At 36.8% G+C, this 20,971-nt stretch overlaps 1 protein-coding gene across 2 annotated transcripts in view; it reads right to left on the bottom strand.

Moving 5' to 3' along the window:
• Positions 1–2,416: 2,416 nt before the first annotated feature.
• Positions 2,417–20,971, bottom strand: part of ITPRID2 (ITPR interacting domain containing 2) — a 38,600-nt gene continuing 20,045 nt past the window's right edge. For both annotated transcript variants that reach the window (XM_053597044.1, XM_053597045.1), the window contains exons 10-18: positions 19,151–19,239; positions 16,130–17,338; positions 14,042–14,119; positions 13,835–13,962; positions 13,174–13,324; positions 12,076–12,141; positions 10,923–11,387; positions 4,677–4,794; positions 2,417–3,558 (exon numbers count right to left, since the gene is read on the bottom strand). In XM_053597044.1, coding sequence (XP_053453019.1) covers positions 4,690–4,794; positions 10,923–11,387; positions 12,076–12,141; positions 13,174–13,324; positions 13,835–13,962; positions 14,042–14,119; positions 16,130–17,338; positions 19,151–19,239 — 2,291 coding nt within the window. In that variant the 3' untranslated portion in view covers positions 2,417–3,558; positions 4,677–4,689. The remainder of the gene's footprint in view (positions 3,559–4,676; positions 4,795–10,922; positions 11,388–12,075; positions 12,142–13,173; positions 13,325–13,834; positions 13,963–14,041; positions 14,120–16,129; positions 17,339–19,150; positions 19,240–20,971) is intronic.

The raw sequence follows: 20,971 nt of genomic DNA, 5'->3' as shown, positions 1-20,971 counted from the left end.
ATATTAAGATGAAAAATCCTGTCCCTTCTATTTAATGCTTTTTTTGCCAAACCTCATCTACCTGTTATCCAATTTCTACCCATCAACATCACAAGCAAAACAGCTAATGATCTTTGAGTTGTGAAAAACATTGTGCTAAGAAGGCCTATAATCATCATCATAGATGTTGATAAGCAAGTAAGCTATTTGTTCAAATAAGATTTTGTTTCCTTTGGGGTATCCAAAAAGAGCCACATGAAGAAAACGGACCATAATATTTGACACGCATGCTTATCTTTGAGTACATCCCTAGTTTATTGCTGAGTACAATGAGATTCTGTGAGTTACACTTATGACTTGAGAGTTATTACTTCTGACAGTATTACTTATTATACTGATATTCTGTAGGTAAACTAGTCCTTATTCAATATGAGCATTAGAATATCAGTTGTGGAAGTGAGAAGACAACAAAGTAAACAGCCTGATTTAATAAATAAAAATACAAAACTGCATAGAAAAGGAAGCATTAATTAGATATGACATCTTTACTGCATTTAGAATCCAATTAAATTAATTGAATTGATTGAAGTGTTTTTCAATAATCATAAATAATACTAATAGTCATACTATAAAACTTCAATTATGGAGGAGATAAAAGGTTTTTCTCTTTCTGCTTCTCCTTTCCAGGAAAGGAAGAAGAAAAAACAAACTATGCTTCTGTTTTGCTTGATTCTTTCCCTACCACCATACTCATTTGGACAGGAATGTGGGCAATGTAGCTTTTCCAGGAAACCCCTGAACTTAATTTCTGTTTACATCTTTTACGTGCACTTTACTGCATTCTTATTTTCCTTTAAAAACGATGAAGATAGCCAGCTGAGCAAATATTTTTAACTAAGGAAATACACATCTTAAGTGTTACTGAAATTCAACTAAATATTCTTAGAGAAACAATATATATTCCCAGTCTGATTTTTTTTCTGAAACTGCTGATTTTTGACACTGGCATATCACTCACAGCCAACTCCAAACCTCAAAATCACCATTTAAAGATTCTTTTTCTTCTGTGCTCTTCTTTGTGCAGGCTCTTCGTATACGTGCTAACTACAAACCACTTGGTGTTTTTACTTTCAGAGATAGATAGGGTCTCACTCTATTGCCTGGGCTAGAACATAGTGGTACAATCATAGCTTACAGCAACCTCAAAACTCCTGGGGGGCTCAAGAGATCCTCCTGCCTTAGCCTCCCAAGTAGCTGGGACTCTAGGCACATGCTACCACACACCGTCTAATTTTTGCAGATCTTAAGGGGTCTTGCTATGTTGCGCAGCCTAATCTCAAATCCTGGCCTCAAGCTATTCTTCCTGCCCACGTCTCCCAAAGTGCTAGGATTATAGGCATGAACCACCATGCCCAATTTTGGCATTTTTAAGAACATTGCTTTCATCACGTACAAAGGGTAACTCAACCCAAATTACAAAGGTAATTCACACTCAATTCACGAATTCTGGATAAACTTTGTTAATGTTCCCGACTATTTGAATCCTAGCCTTTTCACTGGCCATTCTTTTAAGATTTTACTCAAACTATATCTTGGTAAAGACTTCTCTGACTTCTCAGGTTAGTCTCTCAAATTATTTTTGTCATTCTTTGATACTTCAAAACCAATCCTTAAATTAAAAGATGCCTGTTTCTCCATCTTGTTTTTAGATCCTCTTTGATTTTTCATTTCTGCATAGCAGCTAGCATGGTGGGTCAAACATAATAGCTTTCAAGTGTTTATTAAGTACACAAAGTTTAAAATGGGGAAAGGGAAGATAAAACTCTCATCAGGTTGAGGATCAGTTTACCTCATTCCTTTACTATATTATTTGCCCATTGGGTCAGCCTATTATTCCAACTGTTATATCTCTAACTTTGATTATCAAATTCTGGATATCTTGTATTGTCAAGAATGAACTAAACGTGGTTACAAACTTAGTTAAAATATTTGATTGCCGGTATTAACTAGTAAACGGAGTGCTTGGTTTGTATGTATTATTACTGCTGTTAGAATCACCTAGCTAAAAATTGCTGAATAATTTGTACAAAGAGTAAAATAATACTTTAAAATCTGCTCTTTGTAGTTTACATTTAAAGAGAGAGCACTTTATTTTATTTTTTTTAAAAGAGAGAACACTTTAAAGAGAAGTTTCCTTTGGCTTCAGATGGTAATCATTACGACCACAGAACTGGATGAGTCCGAGAGGCGTCAGCCCATGCCCTCTCTCCTGCGTGGTCTATCTCAACTGCATTTTCTAAAGCAGCATAGACACATCTCTAGGAAAACAGCATAACAACTATTAGGTTGTAAGCTGCAGTTCTTTCAGAACTTCTTTGTTACTCATCAGATCTAATCCAAATTCTTCATCCTGCAGTTCAAGAAACCACTAACAACATTTTAGGCAAAATAAATACTTTATTATTTTAATTTTTTTTTTTTAGAATCAGCTTTTGTGTGATATTTCAAACATTTATAAACCTTACAGATACTCTTTCAAAGAACACTGTTAACATCTCAACCACTTTGATTAAAATATCACACACAAAGAAACATAGTAAGAAAATTATAAATGCTAAGAGAATAATTTCAATAGCATTTGGTTACTTTACACATTTATTAACACATATAAAACCAAATAGGAAACCACTTTCCTTTTTTTCATAATAACAAAGTTTTCATTGGTTAAAAATGAATTAAAACCATTTACATAATGAGAACAAATGTAGATTACTTCTACTTTGAAAAAACAAAAAGAAGCTTATTCATTTCTATTCATTCAAGTCATAGGCCCCATCATTTGGATGATACTCTATTATTTAGTTGAAAAGACAGAAGAAGAAATATAATAAAAAAGTCTGGACAATGCAAAAAGTACATAGTGTTTTACATAGGGCATACTACCAAAAGAAAAATACTACATAAGCTACCACAAAATTATATTTGTCTTGGATAAAGTAACAAGGCTTACAGTGTAAGAACATTAAGTAGTTGTAGGTAACCTCATATAATTCTATCCCACTGCTATTAGTAACCTCCTCAAGAATTAAGAGCAATTTTTACAACAGAATAGTTTTTCTTCTTGGAAGTAACACTAATTAATAGCAGTGGAGGGAAAATCATTGGTTGCTTCAAGCTCTCCAAAAATGAATCAGTTATTGCACAGTAAATACCTCATAGAGGTCAGTGTTTTAAGAAGCTGGTTTGAAGAAGTATGTTATGTTATGTATAAGTTGGATAAGTCTGGAAGTCTTCAAGTTTTATAATTAATTCTAATAGAGAATCAAATGAAAAATATTGACATACAAATAAATATTAGGTTTTTCAAACTGTTACAATTTTGATAGTTCATAAAAGAAACGGCAAAGTGCCTAAGTTTCTACATATGTTCCTTAAAAAGATATGCATAGAAGAAATACACACTATACACTGTGTTCAGTAGCCCAGCTCAGCAGCAAGGATCTTCCAAAGCCCAAGTGACACCTCCACCAGTGTATAGTATTGATACCTCCAATGACAGCTAATAGGATTCATCCCAACCTACAAAAGACAGAGAAGTTCACTTTAAACATTTTTCAAAGGCTGTTATTAAAAGATTCTTTAAAAGGTAGGGATGAGAATTTTATTCAGATATATATACATATAAACATAATCTTCCTGTGATCTCTAGACACATTTCTGGGAAGTAATACTTTTATCACTGAGTTTGGGGGAAAAAAATATCATGCGTTGCTTTATGACACAGTTTTTATTTTATTTTATTTTATTTATTTATTTATTTTTTGTAGAGACAGAGTCTCACTGTACTGCCCTCGGGTAGTGCCATGGCGTCACACGGCTCACAGCAACCTCTAACTCTTGGGCTTACGCGATTCCCTTGCCTCAGCCTCCCGAGCAGCTGGGACTACAGGCGCCCGCCACAAAGCCCGGCTATTTTTTTGTTGCAGTTTGGCCGGGGCTGGGTTTGAACCCGCCACCCTCGGCATATGGGGCCGGTGCCCTACTCACTGAGCCACAGGCACTGCCCTATGACACACTTTAATCAAAATATTTTTCCCATTTTATATAATTATATATTTTTCAAATTACATTTTATTTCTCTTGCTATACAATGGATATTTTTACCTTAATTCCATTAAAGGTATTATTCTACCAAAGTGTGCTATTCCTTTTGGCAATCACCAAGCATTACTATTAAGATGTATTTTATAAAATGTAATTAGACCTATGAGAAAATAAAAGTCATTCGTTTTAATAAGTAATTCTTTAAAAACTAATTAAGAAAAATACTAAGAAATTTTGATTTTTAAAATCTTGTTCCATAAATTTTGCATTTGAAATACCTTTGTTATAATCAAAGTGCTTTCAAAGATTTCAAGTTTGACAGTCCAATTCCAGGATTTATTTACTACACTAGAATTCTACTAAAATGGCCTAATGTAGATAATTCCCTGGAGATTAGTATGATGAGATTTTTCTTGCTTACACTTCAAATAGGGCTATGTGAGGTTTTTACACTGTAGGACATCATAATTACATATATCTTCTAAAAATCAAAATTGAGCGAGAGAACCAAACTTGTATACTAAGAAAACAAAGAATTAAATGCCAAGTACTAACTTATTTTTGGTTAAACACAAAAATTCAGAAAAATTTACCTATAATTTCCATTTAATGACTATCTTGCTTAGAATTAGATGCTTTACTTGAAGATACCGCTGCCAAAAGTCCACTTACAATTTCCCGTCTGATTTCCCCAACAATAGACTCTTTAATCTAGAATGAAAAAAGAGAAAAATCAGAACAACGTAATTTTTTTTTTTTTCTGTGCTTAGAAAAAACAAATAGCATTTAACTCCTGTAATCGGCTAAACCATAGAGAAAACTGCATTCCATCTTCATGTGAACCTGATGCCACACAAGAGAGGGAGCAGGGAATCAAGGCCATCTGTCCTCTACACAAAATCAGTCTCAGATCTCTCTAGTCATGATCTAGCATAACTCAGCTAACACAATTATAAAATATCACAATTCTTCAATTGAAAATGTTAGAAGTGTTATTTCATAGATTCGAAAATTTCTAGTAAACACTATACTTCATGACACAAAATACCATGGAAGGACTGATTACATGTTTTTATTACTACCTACCTTTGTAAAGTAATCAGCAGGACACCCAAGGGCTCTGATTGCTTAAAAATACTTTGATAAAATAATATACAAATATGATGCCCGTTTATACCAACTGAAAGCAAAATACCTAAAGAAGTTTAAGAAATTATATAATGTACTAACTTGTACATTATCTTTTGTACAAATTTATTTTGAACTAAGGAAAACATCGTCAAAACAGTCATAAACTCTAAAGAAATAACTTTTCCTTTAGTTAGCTGTATGATACAGTCGTCACCAGTGCAAAGCCTCTGCTTCAGATAAGGATATTCACCTCCTCTCCTTGCTGGGAAAGTCAAACAGACCTGGGGCGATGACAGTTCCATCAGGATCATCTTCTCCAGATAGCCATGCCCATTGCCACCTTTTCTCTCTAAAGCATCACCTTTAATCAACACTTTTTGAAAGCTTAAAATGTCTATTTCCTGAAATAAACTAATAAAGCCCTCCACATTAGCACTTGAGACACTCTCAATCAGCTTTTAAAAATTCTACATTTCTATCCTTCCAGCCAGAATGATCTATTTCCTAAAATGTTCCAAAGTACACTTTGAACACATATTAACTGAAGTCTTTCAAAAAATGGCTCTGCATTAATCTGTCATGCAAAATTGGTACACAATACAGATTTACATAGTTATTCATGAAACAAAATGCTCCTCAGCCACCAACCATCTGCACGAAAATATATTTAAATATAAGTTTTTCATTTTACTTCCTATCGAGATTTCTAAATGTTAAACAGCACTAAAAGTTTTTGAAGCTCATAACACTTCAGATTTACTTTTTTAAACAAGTTATATATTGGATACAAATATTCTAGAAACTATAGACCCTCTTAGCCATAGTATATAAAACACAAATATACAGTATGCTGAATGAAACCAAACCACTGAAAATTTATATTCAGGAGGCAATGAATAGTATAGTCTTTCCAGTCCTGCTGCCAATGAAATATGGCAATTTTATTACATGCCATCATTCTTCATCCTTAAAAAAAAAACAAACAAATAAAAAAATGCAAAACTAGCCAAAAATTATTCTTTACAAACCAAAAATGTGTGCCGTGTGCCAGCCTTTTTCTGGAGTGCAGACATGACTAGAGTAAAACATACAAGGATCTCTATGGTCAAACATCTTACAATTTTACACAGTAGGTCACAAAAAGTTAGAACTGTCTCAGATGATAGTGGAGAAAGAAAACTTTAAAGCGTGAGAGTCTTAGATGAGAGGGCAAAGTATAATGGAGGCTTACTGACAAACAGTTCCTTCTGGGAAGCAGAAGGAATTTAGGAAAAGCAGGGTGAGGTCAGAGGGACAGTATATTGTGAGCACCTTCAGGTAGGGGCTCAGGTAACATTTACCAATTTGATAAACTGCATACAGTAAGCACTCAATAAATATCTGAATGGATGAATCAATGAGAGTGAGGCCTAAGGAGAGACAATACCAGCTACAAAAAGGAAGAGAAAGTAGAAGAACAAAGAACTACAGACTAGCACTAAAAATGATGAAATGCCTTTAAATAATTTATCAAAGGAATCAGTTCTCAAGTCTCCCGTGCTACCGAGAGGTTGGAAGGATTATGAGAAAGTTCTACTGGGACTGCTGGTAAAATTACTTTTATGAACAGAATTTCCAAACAACAATGTACGCTGAAAATAACACTACCTGAGTGAAATTAAGAAAGGAATGCTCTTGACAATACAAAAAGACTCCACTTAAAATGTACCTACTGAGAGCCTACTGTGTGGCCACCACTATGTCGAGGGATCACTAAAAACAATGTTGCAATAGCACACATGGGCAAGCTGTGTATTTTACCAAAATACATGTTTAAGACATGTCAAATATATTTAAAGTTTCTGAAAGGTAAGAACCAAGTCTAGGTAAATGAATACACAAAGAACTCTATAAACATAAAGCAATCTATGTTTACTCTTTGACATTTAATTCTGGGCAAAATAAATATGGGCAAATATTTATTCTATTAAGTATTTTTTATTTATTTATTTTTTTAATTAATTAGTTTTTTTTTGAGGCCAAGTCTCCTATGTCACCCTTGGTAGAGTACCCTGGTGTCACAGCTCACAGCAACCTCAAAGTCCTGGGCCCAACCGATTCCCTTGCATCAGCCTCCCAAGTAGCTGGGACTACAGGCGTCCACCACAATGCCCGGCCATTTTTTGGTTGTAGTTGTCATTATTGTTTGGCAGGCCCGGGCTGGGTTTAAACCTGCCAGCTTAGGAGTGTGTGGCAGGTACCCTAGCCACTGAGCTACAGGCTCTGAGCCTTTTAAGTATTTTTTATTTACATACATACATACATTTTTAAAGTACTTGTAAACAATTTCAGGCCACTGATCACATGCATCACAGATGACTGGGCAACCTTTAAGAGAGTGTGATTTTTTTTCTGACCACAGTTTTCACAATGTACACAGACAAGGGGTATCTTTAAAACACCAAAGGTGGTGGGTCACGAACATGTGAAACAACTATCCCTGCCCCTCCCCATTGGTGTGCCACTTTTAATCTGATAAAAGTTTAATTACTGGAGTGGCACCTGTGGCTCACAGGAGTAGGGCGCGCGGCCCCATATACCGGAGGTGGCGGGTTCAAACCCAGCTCCGGCCAAAAACTGCAAAAAAGAAAAAAAAAAAAAAGTTTAGTTACTGAATGAGTATATTAAATGTTTAACTGGAAGGACTTTCTATAATATTAACACATTATAAATGATGAAAACACTCTTTTTAAAAACCTCACTCATGGTGCAATGAAGAACAAAGTCCTGACAGATGTAATGGTTTCATGCACCCAGGCATGCAATGAGAAAACTTTCCTAAAAGCGCCGGGCAAACATATATTTAATCCTCACCTGCAAAACTGTTCAACCCAAGATTAAATCTTGCCTTCCTAAATGGTGGCTTTGTTAATGGAGTTAATGGCTCAGAATTTACTGGGAGAAAAAAAATCTAATTTAATTTTCTTGGTAGCTGATATACTAAGCTTTAAAAAGAGACTGGAATTTAGTACCATGTATATTTAAGTAAAAAGATTAGCAATTTGAAATGAATGGCATAAAGACTATCCTGAATTTTAAATACTTTGTAAACAAACTAACAGAAAACCACTTCAACTGAGCTGATACTAACACAATTTTTTTTTAAATTACAACTGGCATTGAATTAATTTATCTATTAATATGTGCTTTTAAATTACTTCAAAAGAATTTGTTTTCTGAAGTACAACAATATTCCTTTTATGCCTTGTCTGATCTCTCTACATTTGCTTGGAAAGCCCATCTACGTACACGGTAAAAGAGTACATGTTAAACCCAACTTCCTCCAAACTAAGCCCAACTCTGAACTAAACAGCTTGTAATTAATGGGTTCACTAACAAATTCTGAAAAATTCTGCAAATATATGCCTTGCATGTCAGTTTAAATGTCTGCAAATAATAAAATCTACCACATTTAATGGGAGGTTCTTCTAAATGATTAAGTAGTTCTCTAAAGTCAAGGAAGCCAAATGAGAACAACCGACATTTCTCCGTACTATGTCCTAATGGCCGAGAATCAACATTCTGGTCTAAAACAAATGCTTTATTCCCAGGATGTTACTTCAGGCACATATCATGCCATTACAGCTTTAAAAATGAGGATTCAAAGTGTGCATTAAAGGGAGAATTTGTGCCAAACAAGCAACGAAGTTTTCAAGCAAAACTTTCAAACCAAAGCAAGCTAAGGAGAACAAAAACATCACATTTCTAAAAACAAACAACAAAAAAAGCTATCTTAAAACCTATTTCCTCAATCAGCAAACATAGCGTGGAAAAGAACATTTTACTCAAAAACTGATCTTTGCTATAAAACACATAAACAGGAGTGGATTACTAATCCCAGGCACACCTGACTAGACAGAGCGATGCACAGAGTTTGCTAAACATTCAAACTGTGTCCGTTTTCAGTTCACTCTCCTTTCACTTACTTCTTCACAGTAACTCACAAGCTGCAAATTCCAAAGCCCAACTCCAAAAACCTGAGGGCTTTTTTAATGGTAAAGCACCATATTTATTGTAGTATTTATGTATTTCTTAAGCATTTAACATGTACAATCAGCCCTCTGTATCCTCAGATTCCCTACCTATGGTTCAATCAGCAGCAGATCAAAAATATTTGAAATAAAAAAATTATACAATTTTAAAAATATAAAAGCTAATTTACGTAGCATTTATATTGTATCATAAGTAATCTAGAGATGATTTAAAGTATATGGAGGATGTGCAGATTACATGCAAGTACTATGCCATTTCATACAAGGGACCTGAGCATCCCGCAACTGTGATGGGGTCCTGAACCCCATCCCCCTCAAATACCAAGAGTCAAATGTACACCATTATACTGTGTTTATTAGGTTTCTATTGTTTGTCTTTTTAATACGTCACTGACAAAGTTGTGTTATGTCTGTTACTTCTATTTTCCCCCCAAACCCTGATTTTTATTGCATGAGTCTGTACAGCACAGAAATGGTCAGAAACACACGTATCCTGTTATAGGAGAACTTCTCAAGCTACCATCGTGGAGCTATAACTGATACATATCATAGTAGAACCTCCATAGGTGACCACTTCTCTACACTGACCACCTCAAGTTGACCGAATTTTCACAGACCAGACATGCACCACATCTACATTATCCGTACAGTAGGCTGAGTTCCTTATGTTGACCACCTCCAAGTGTTGACCAGTTAGTTACAGTCCCTTGGGTGGTCAACTTAACAGATGTTCTACTGCAGTTCTTCTAACTTTCTGATCTTAGTGCTAAAAAGGTCAATTTCAGTAATTTTTATCACCCTTTGACCTTTCACTACTAACTTCTCTGAAGTTTTGTAGTTCTTCTGGTAATCTACAACTATGGTAATGCTTCAGGTTCTCATAAAGCCTTCTGTTCTTACTATAGTTCAACTTTTGAACAACTCACATAATTTCCACACTTCTGCACCCAGCAAACCAAACAGATCAAATTCTTTATACTTATTAAAATCACAACACTATTTTCTCATGTCAACTGAAATCGTAAAATGCAGCTTTTAATCCTGGACCTCTTGGAAACAAGAGGTCCAAAGAATTTATTACATGTTTATCTATTTCAAGCCTTGCAAGTACTTTTTTCACTATAGTGAATAGAAAACTGCAACTATTTCACACTGGAGTAAGGAATCTGCAGAAACGCCATCACAAACATACCTTAGTAGACACTAATTAGATTGGTGGGAAAGAATTTAAAAGCTCTATGAAAATTACTAAATACTGTGAGTCAAAAGAATATCTTATAAACAAGAAACATTCAAATAAAATCTCTTTTACAGAACGAAAGTTACTAGAGGCTGGGAAAGGTGGTGGGGAGAAGGGGATAAGGGCTGGATAGTTAATGGGTACAAAAATATAGTTAGGTAGAATGAAAATATGTGATAGAACAACAAAGTAACTATAATCAGCACTATGTAGGGCATACTTTAAAATAACTAAGAGTAGAACTGGAATGTTCCTAGCACAAAGAAATGTTAAATGTCTGAGGTGATGGGTACCCCAATTACCCCAACTTGATTAATTCCATTGTATGCCTGTATCAAAACATCACAGGTACCCCATAAAGATATACAACTATTACATACCCATAATAATTACAATAAAAAATTTCCTCAGACACACATCTCTGAGACTGCACCCACCTCCCGTATGACCTGCTGCAACTCATCTTGCTCCACGTTTTTGTGCACTTCCTCAGCAGCTGCCGTTCCCGGGAGTTTTCCATGCCCTTCTTCCACTTCAGATTTAGGTCCTGTAGCCTCTGGGACTTCTTCAGCTGCTTCACCTTCCTCAGAACTTTCCACATCTGGAGGTGTCTGCACAGAGCCTGTTCTAGAAGGGGCGGTGGGCGTGAGGGCCACTGATGCTCGGAACACTTTCTTACTCGCCACTGACTGGGTTTTGGGTTTGCTCACGGAGGCAGTAAAAGGTACTCCAGTTCTTCTGTGAGCGTGAGAGGGACCAGAACATACAGAAGATGACTCTGATGTTGCCTGGGAAAAAACAGATTCTGAGCTTTCTCCAGGAGGAACCTCAAATCCCATTTCTCCAAGGCCCAGGCCTAATTCAGACTTCAGGTATGACTGTTCCTGCATCAGTTCAGTGACCTGGAGATCAGAAAAATTGTTATTTTTCTCTCTTAAATTAAGATTGGTATTTAAAAAGAAAGCTTAAATCCAATTGTGATTATTGAGAAAAATCGCATAACTTGTAAAGTTAATGTTTTATTAATTTAGTAACTACTCAATTTCACTTGCAGAAACAGCAAAGTAAAATTTAGATTCCTAGTGACATCTAGCAATACAACTGGTAACTAGAATACACAGTGGGATGAAATTTTACTTATTACACTAGTGTCCAAATTACTTGGAAGGAAGAGTCTAATGAAAAACAAAATAATAACTGATAGTGCTTTTGCCCCCAAATAAACCAATTTGTCAAAGATACATAAAAATTGAATTGTTGTTCAAAAACCAGTCATCTTATAGAACTACCTAAAGGATTTGGGATCAGGCTATGAAACCACATTTCTCTTGAGTGTAAGCTAAATATGTTTATTTCTTTAGGTCATAAAGAGGATAAATCATGATTGCAATAAGGTGGTTTTCTAATGATTTAGATGGCAATGGACTTTCAGAGATGCCAAACTCACTCCCAATCAATTTAATTGTAACTTACCAGATTCTGAATTTAAAGCAAATAAATATACATTTCATCTCCACTAGGAAAACTGTGTGTTTATGAAATGTTATATATCATTCCCCTTGCTGGTGATTTAAAAGGCGAGAGGCTTACTGGTTCCATCACATTCAGCGGAGAAGGGCACGATAAGTTATCAGCACTTCTACTGCCACACATTCCCTGAAATGTTAAGAACAATATGTTATATATTATATATATATATATGTGTGTGTGTGTTTTCAAATTGCAAGAGTTTTATAATAAAATTAATTGGCTAATTAGTGCAATGAAGCATCCCTTTATGTCACCAAAGTCACCTTCAACTGTCATGTATCCTATAAAATGTATTATTCCAACTGAAAACTGATACAAGGTTCTAGATCTCTGCTGTCACCCCCACATCTTGCTCAGAATAACAGATCAAAACCATGTAAAAATACATTCACTAACAGGATGTAACAGGATATTCTTAGTCTATGCTACGTGTGTGTACACACGTTACTCTATTCTACTTCGTATGTGCTTATAGATATGCAGGTGTACGTGTATTCATTCGATTATTTTTAACAAAATCAAATGTGTTGCTGAAACAATAGAGAAAAAAATTCATTACTTCAACATTCTGAAGCAATATATTCTCCAACTTCAAAAACACTGGCAAAAATAAGAATACAACCACTGACATTCAAATTTCATGGAAAAGAACATTAGAAGTATGAAAAGTGGTACAAAATAAAGGCAGGGTTTTCTTTTATTCTCTTTGTTGTATATGTTTCTTATCTAAACATCTCACTTGATTCCTTAAAACATCATAAAGAATGGAAAAGAATCCAAAATAAAGGAAAAGTTTAACCAGTTATGTAAAGGCAAGAAAGCAGGAAAAAATACACATTTGTGTTTTTGCAGTTACATGCAGTGATCAAAGTTTAAATTAGTCATGAGATAACTCACTCCCATTTTTCTTTGAAAAAAACTAAACTTTTGAATTGACCCTTATTCTTTCCTATTAAAATTTATCATTAAAACTTTTCAACATATTTCTAAACATACTAAATATTTAAGACAATTACCACAACTGCATATTCAACCGATTTGTGGGAAAGCTCCTTAAACAGTCTGCATGCTTTCAATACCATTAAAATAGTTGACTTCAAATGAAGGCACATGTCTTAACTTATGTGGAAACTCCCAAGCAGGCTCAGGGCAGCGTACCAGGAGTGCAGAGGAGCGGAAGGGCGCGGGCACACACACAGAACGCAGCTGCTCCTCCAGCCCCAGCAGGCGCTCCTCCAGCTGCAGTTCCAGGTCCTGAAGCTCCATCCGCACTGAATTTCTCAAAGCCTGGAGCTGATCAACTTCAAACCTGTGGGTAGGGTGACAGGCATGCAGCTTGAAAAATGCAGTTTGATTCCTATTCACAACGGTTTTGGCAATTATAAACTAACAGAAGGTACTGAAATCCCAAGTTGTATAAATTAGCGCAATGTAACTACAATAGGTGAATCCAGCTGGACATCAGTCTTTTTTCCTCTGTACTTTCTCACAAATATCCCAAATGCTGAAGAACAGGTTATAAACACCAACTTCCTTAATACGCTGAAGGTAGGGAAGTTCACTGAGCAATACACTATGTGTGCCTAACATTATCTAAACCGGTTCACAAAACAGATATAGGGTACACAGCAGTAGAAATGAAACTTGGCTTGAAAATATATAAGTTGAGGGCGGCTCCTGTGGCTCAACGGAGTAGGGTGCTGGTCCCATACGCCAGAGATGGCGGGTTAAAATCCAGCCCCAGCCAAAAAAAAAAAAATACATACATATATATATATATATATATATATATAAAAGTTGAATGAAAATGAACTTTTACCTCTCCTCCTCCGTCATGTGATGATAAACCATGGTTTGCTGACGCAGCATTGCCAACTCTAAGTCCATCATTTGTGTTCTAAACAAGTTTAGGCTCCGCCTCATGACTTGGAGCTCCTGAAAAGTATTCTAAAAGGCAACATACCAAAATTATTCTTCTAAATCATACAGATTATTCTGTAATACAAAGACAGAAGTAAGAACTTACTTCATAAAGAGGTAGAACAGATGATTTCTGATTATTATATGGAGCAGCAGCAAGATCTGGTCCTCTCGTCATAGGGTACTTCAAAAGAGTAAAATTAGGATTAAAAGTCAATGTTAAAGTGGCTCCTTCCAAATTATTCAATATATTAAAAAGGCAGAATTTGGGGCCTATGTATTTTCCCCTTTGAGGCTAAGCAATAGCTACAACAAAAACCTTTCATTATAAACAGGAATAAAAACAAAAAACTACTCCCCAATGATACCTATTACTGCTACCTGTTCCCGATGTAAGTCAATTTACTTAGCAGGAGGAAGAGATAAAGGAATGTGAATAGTTCACACCTGTGTCTTATAGGACTACCCTCTTGCCTTAAGAAAGCAGGGAAACAAAAAACAAAAATGTAGAAGTTGCCATAACTGTCATCATGAGATTACAGTAATTACTGACTAGACAGGATAGAGTACCAATCGCCAGTCTTTCCTCAGCATTTGAGCTTCTCCTATGTGCCACTACTTCAGGTAGTGGGATAAAAAGATGTTCTCGCAGTGTAAGGAAGAAGAAAAGAGAAGTTTTTTTAAAAAAATTAAAATACAGGGAGCGGGAAGTGCTCTGTGGAAACAAATAAAAATTCAAGTTTAAATTAGGTGAACTTTTCCCAAAGTGATGACATGTGAGATGAACCTTAATAGCAAACAGGACTTGGCTATTCAAAGAAAGGTATGGGAGGGCCTTCCAGATTAAAAAAAAAAAAAAAAAAAGGCATGTGCAAACACCTAAGAATACACAGCTATTTAGAGACCTGCACGCAAGTCCAGTATGGCTGGAGCACACACCTACCGAGAATGAGACTACAGAGACCAGGCAGAGGCCTTATGTACACTGATGTAGGGTGGGGTGGGCGTGGGGAGATTCATTAGCTGAGTTATTGACAGGACATCCCAAAAGTAGAGACCACAGAGCAGAACAAGCTGGTTTAGAAAGAAAAGTATACCATGAGGGTGCAGATGGACAGGGCCCTGAAATCCTCACCTTCCCATAATTAGAGCTGAAAAAGCACGTATCTCAGTCACAGCTAGAACTACATTTCGTGGAAACACCCACATTTTGGTTAGACTAAACACCATCAGGAGAGAACTGTCATGAGGATAAAACCTACATATATTAAAAGAAGGTATATATCTTACTGTAACTGAAAACTTACAACTTTGCTTTTTACTTTTAAAGCAGCTTTCTGCCTACTATTTCATGATGATTACAGATGTATTACATTCATTCTAGGCCTCCATGCTTTGCGCTGAACACTGTCGACACTACACTGATGTTTTCTTCAATTCCTCAAGTGTCTAAATATAAGTAAGTTCAGACACAGATTCAGAAAGAAAAGGTGAAAAGCAAACCTGAAGACAACTTACTTATTTTCAAAGGTTGTTTCTGAAAATTATTTCCAGTCTACTAACCAATCAGGGTGACGACTTTAAAAACAACAAGACACACCTAGCACTATGAATCAAATTCACATTTTACCTGGGTTTTTTTCCTGTCCTGGAGTAGTCCCAGTATTTGAACTCAGTGAAGTGGACTAATCCTGTGCCAGGAGAGCAGCACCAGGGGTCAGTAGGTGAAGGGGACGGCTTAGCCAGAGAGAGAACGAGCAGAACCAGGAGAACACGGTGCCACAGAAGCCCACAGGGAGAAACTTAGGGAAGGAAAAGGCAGTCAATGTGCATTCAGTGGCAGAGATGAGGGGACAAAGGACTTGGAAGGTTTTTAATAAGAAGCACACCTTGACAAAGACAATGGAGGACAGGTTAAAAAAAGGAGAGCACCTTATGAGCAAAATCTCTCCCCTGGGAAGGGAGGGAGATTACCAGGAGAGAAATTAACTTTGTTCAGGAGTAGTTATAGCTTTTCCCTTGAAACAGGAGGGAAGAGTATAAAAGGAGGGCAGATATAGGTTAAGTTTAGACATGTAAGAAAATAAGTTCAGGGGTTCACACCTGATTGAGTCTCAGCTTCTTAGAGAACTAAGGGGTGCTCAGAATAAAAGAAAAAAGGACATACTTAATAAAGACATGCTTTTCCTCATACCTGTGAAAGATTCTGCAGGGAGTTCCTAATATCATGCAAGACTTTTCGCAGCTGCATTTCAATGGTGGAAGGAGGATTCCCAGAGCATCCTCGGTAAGGGTAGGCAGCATGTCTGTGTGAGTAAGGACACCCGAAAGGGGACCCAAAGGCACTGCAGGTGGCCCCGGAGATGTTGGGAACACTATGAGTGCTCAGAGTCCTTGCGTGCTCACACAGGGGCCTTTCCTGCCACTCCGAGTGGACGGAATGAAGGGAGCAGGTGGACTGAGATATGGGTGCCGGGACAAACAGTGAACAGGCAGGAGTCCTATGATGGCACTCCTCCAACTGGGTCGCCTGGCTCTGCGAGGCTGTTTCTTTCTTCACAGATGGTGGAGAGATGAAAATGGTGGATTTAACTAAGGACTGACCATCACGCTCTGTCGCCCCCTTTTCTAATTCCTGCTCCTCCTCAGGTGTGTACTTATAGGTGAAGGAAGGTGGGCTGCATCTGGTCTCTTTTCCTGGAGACAACCGAACATTGACAGAGGACACAACCCTCACTGGGCTCAGTAAGGTGGTTGGTAAAGACTGAGACCTTCTCAGAGGATATCCAGCTTTTGCAAGTAAGTACCTATGTTTTAACAGATCTTTTGATTTGATCAGGCTACGCCCTATTCTTTGATTAGACAGACTGCAAACCTTCATTTGAGCTCTTTGCAAAGCTGTATTAACTATGTCCACAGAAGAGTGAGGCCCAGTTGCATTTTCAGAGCTCTTATCACTGCATTTAGCTTCAATGGAAGCCAAAGATTTCAGAATATGATGTGTGGTATATTGAGGAAATTCACATTCACTGCTTTTATCCACATCACTTTCAGCACTTGCTTCCCTCAGTAGCTCTACTGTTTGTGCTGGAGACAAATCCTCCTTCATTTGAGTAATTTCAGTAATGTGATCTCCTGTACCACAGGTGGACTGTTTATTTTCTGTATTTTCAATGGTCTCACACTGAGGGAAATCCTGGCTATCTGACTTTCTTTTGTCAGCAACTGTTTCTGCCTTCTCTCTTTCCTTCTGGAGGGGGACGAGAGACTCCTCCTCTGATTCATTAAAATAGGGCTGGTCTTGTACTGTTGGTGTGACAAGGTCTTCACCAAATGATGTGACTGTTGTCTCACTATCACAGCTATCAGCACTACTCCCCATGGCTTGCAAGGACTCGTGAACCTATGAAGGTGGAGAGGGGAAGAAAACAAGAAACATCATTTAAAAAACCCCACTGATCTGATCCCTCTGTACTTTTACCATTTCCCATCTCGGCTCTGGCCCCAGTTCCACTCAAAAATTGTTTTTACTGCTCCTAGTATGCAATCCTCTTCCCCCTTACTTTCTCACAAAGATTATTTCAGATTTTCACCCTTTTCCTTATGTTCTCTTTCCAACACCCTCCTTCTTTCCTTTTAACACATGACACTGACTCATAAAGAAAACAGACATGGGAGGCTGAGGCGGGTGGATTGCCGTGAGCTCACAGGTTCAAGACCAGCTTGAGTAAAAGCAAGACTCCATCTCTAAAAATAGCCAGGCATTGTGACAAGCGCCTGTAGTCCCAGCAAGAGGCAAGAGAATCACTTGAGCCCAAGAGCTCAAGCTGTGAGCTATAATGGTACAGCACTCTAAGAAGGGTGACAAAGTGAGACTCTGTCTCAAATTAAAAAAAAATAGGCTTGGCATCTGTAGCTCAGCAGCTAGGGCACCAGCCACATACACCAGAGCTGGCGGGTTAGAACCCAGCTCAGGGATGTCAAATGACAATGACATCTACAACCAAAAATAGTGGGGCGTTGTGGTAGGCGCCTGTAGTTCCAGCTACTTGGGAGGCTGAGGTAAGAGAATCGCTTAAGCCCAAAAGTTTGAGGTTGCTGTGAGCTGTGATGCCACAGCACTGACACAATGAGACTCTGTTTCAAAAAAAAAACCAGAAAACAAATAGACAAGAATTTCTTAATGTTCTCCCCCAACACCTGTAAACTTCCCTATATCTGTCCCCACCATTCCCTCCTTCCCTCCACTCTGAAAGGAAATTATGAGCCTTTGTCACAGCTTATCCCCCCATCTGTGTGTCCAACCACATCCTCTCCAGGACCAAGCTATTTCCAGATTTTTCTAGATCAAACTCTTTTTCTCATATTGTTTCCGTTCTTAGCTGAACAACTTCCCTAAGTCATTCCCACGTGAGGAAGACAAAAAGCTTATGGCCCTAAGGTCCCACCCTTGTGTGATGAATAGGCAACGTCCTCATGTTCTCGTCCTCACCATCGCTTCACTCTCCAATAACAACTTTTCATCACGGACCCCACCAGGACTCTCCCAGAAGCCGCCAGCCCATCTCCCTCCACAGCCACAGCCCTTCTCAAGGTCTCTCCTCCATCTCCCAGTTTTCTGTCCACTAGATTATTCCTTCTGAGCCTCCTTAGATGTGTCTCTGGTCTGTTTGCCCTTTAAAATGCATTTGGGGTGGAATTTTTCTCATCCCAATTTTCTTTAAAATTTGCTTACAGGTGTTTTAAACACTTTCTGTGTACATTCTGTGTACTCCGCCTATAGACTACAAGTTTTTTAAGTAATCTAACACACTTTAGCATAAAAGTCAGTACAACATTCAGCAAGTTATATAGATCTTTGCCCATTTTAATTATTACATAAGGAAAACAATTACTATAAAATACTGAAACACAAATGACAGTAGAAATTAGAAAAACAACAGACCAAAAAGGTTAATAATCAAAATAATCTGTTTACTGGTGGTCCAAAAATTAAGAAAGAGATGTTTTTCTTTAATAGTCGGAAAAGCATTAGTGAAACCTAAAATTTGTAGGCAAATGCTTAGATGACATCAATATCCCAAAAGGAGTTTTATTCTTACTGTCATGTGAAAATTTAAGATTATACAAATTCAATCTTAAAATATACAGTTACTGAAAAATCACCTTAAAATGAAGAAGTTAATCATAGTGACATTACAATAGAAAATTTTACCTGAAGATGATTAAGGGATAGGCAATCTGCTGAATCTTCAGCAAAACCACTGCTATCGGAATGCTGACTTGCAGTACGTAATAGATGATCTATCAATAAAAAAATGCAGTTATACAAAAATCACTAAATAAGACTCTAATAAGAGCAATATTGTCACAGACATATGATTCTCAACAGATATTAAGATACACAACATAGATCCCTTCTTAGAAAAGCATGTATTACTTATGCAAAATTGTGGCTTCAAAGCACAAGAGGTCACTCAAATTCAACAAAAGTAAATCAGATTTTCCATCAGAAACTCTCAGTATTCAATTGTTAATTAAACTTTAGTAAAACTATTTTGGAAAATTCAATTAATGTCTTATCCTTGGCAGACAGCTGGCTGAAATAAAATATGGCTCTAAATTAAATCAGAAGTCCCAAAGTAAACCATTTCCATTATGTAAAGATATTTGGGAAGCAAACTTTAGAAGTACATCATAGTGTGTAAAAATTTCTATCATCTTCCTAATAAGAAAATAAAAATATAACTAAGGCCAATAAATTGAATAATTTGAAATACAAGGATATTTAAATGTCTCTGCTGTTTCATGTTTCAAATGATAAATATTTGTAAGTTATGAAATAATTCTTTCATAACAATTACATGAAACTCCAGCAAACAGGTGCAACTAATACATTGATACTGCTAACTTTATAAAACCCTTCTGTTTTATTTTTCTGCCTCAAAACTCAATTCCTGGTTAGCATAACCTCAAAAAATGTTTTACTTAAGGAAACAGGACAGCTAAGCACAGCAAGCACGACCACATTCCATACATAAGACAACTACCATTTTGGGAGAGACTTCACAGTTATCACATTTATCAAGGGCAACACTTCATCAGACAGAAAAAAGTATCCAGAAGTTCAAAAGCAACATGCTAAATAAAATATTTACCAGAACCATTTCATTACAGATTTAAACCATATAAGGAACCAGATAATATAATTCAATAAAATCCGTAATCTGTTAAAGTTCACCTGGTTTTGAAAAATATTCCACTTGAAGACTCAGTTTCCATGGAATAAAAAAATTTTTACCATTAAAAATTTAGAATAATTCTATAATATTGTTTTGATACTTAAAAAACTACATAACCAAAAGTAAGGATTTAGTCCCTATCCTTGATTAGTCTAGGTAAACTGGAAAAATTGTGGAACTGAATGGCAATAAGCTATTACCATCAGTACTAATTAGCATTATATTAACTGAAATTAACATCTTAAGGCATAGCAGTCATCACTATAATTATGTATTTGCATGCCTTTTTAAAAAAACTAAGTTGTGAGCCTTCTGAAGCCAACAACTTTATGTAGTCTTGTTTGTATCCCAAAAGCTAAAATAAGCTGGTAATAAATAAGGTTTGCTGAATGAATCAATGGTTACTACTTCTTACTTCCTTAAAGCATCAATAGAAGTAAGCACTCACTTAGAAGATTTATAAGTGAAGTCATTTATCTAGTTGGACAAAGGGCAGTTGTCTGAAAGCCCAGGGCAACCAGAGGGAGCAGCTCTGACTTGGGTTCTCTGCTAAGATCTGTTGTACCTGCAACAGAGTACAGTCTGCTGAGTTCATCTCACAGTTGTTGAGCCCTGTCTGGGTTTACACAGGTTAGGTCGTATTTAGACTGCTGAGGTTTCAGAACAGGTGTTGGGCAAAGGAAAGAAGGAGGCCTGAGTTCATGCTCCTGCTGGGTTTCATCATCATAAGCAGTAGCTTCTCTCCTCTGCAAAATGGAAAAATGCTTCTATCTCACATGGTTACCTCTGGAACT

Source organism: Nycticebus coucang, chromosome 7 (assembly GCF_027406575.1).
Source record: "Nycticebus coucang isolate mNycCou1 chromosome 7, mNycCou1.pri, whole genome shotgun sequence".
NCBI lineage: Eukaryota > Metazoa > Chordata > Mammalia > Primates > Lorisidae > Nycticebus > Nycticebus coucang.
The sequence above is the reverse complement of the archived record's forward strand: the minus strand, read 5'-3'. Positions and strand labels throughout refer to the sequence as shown.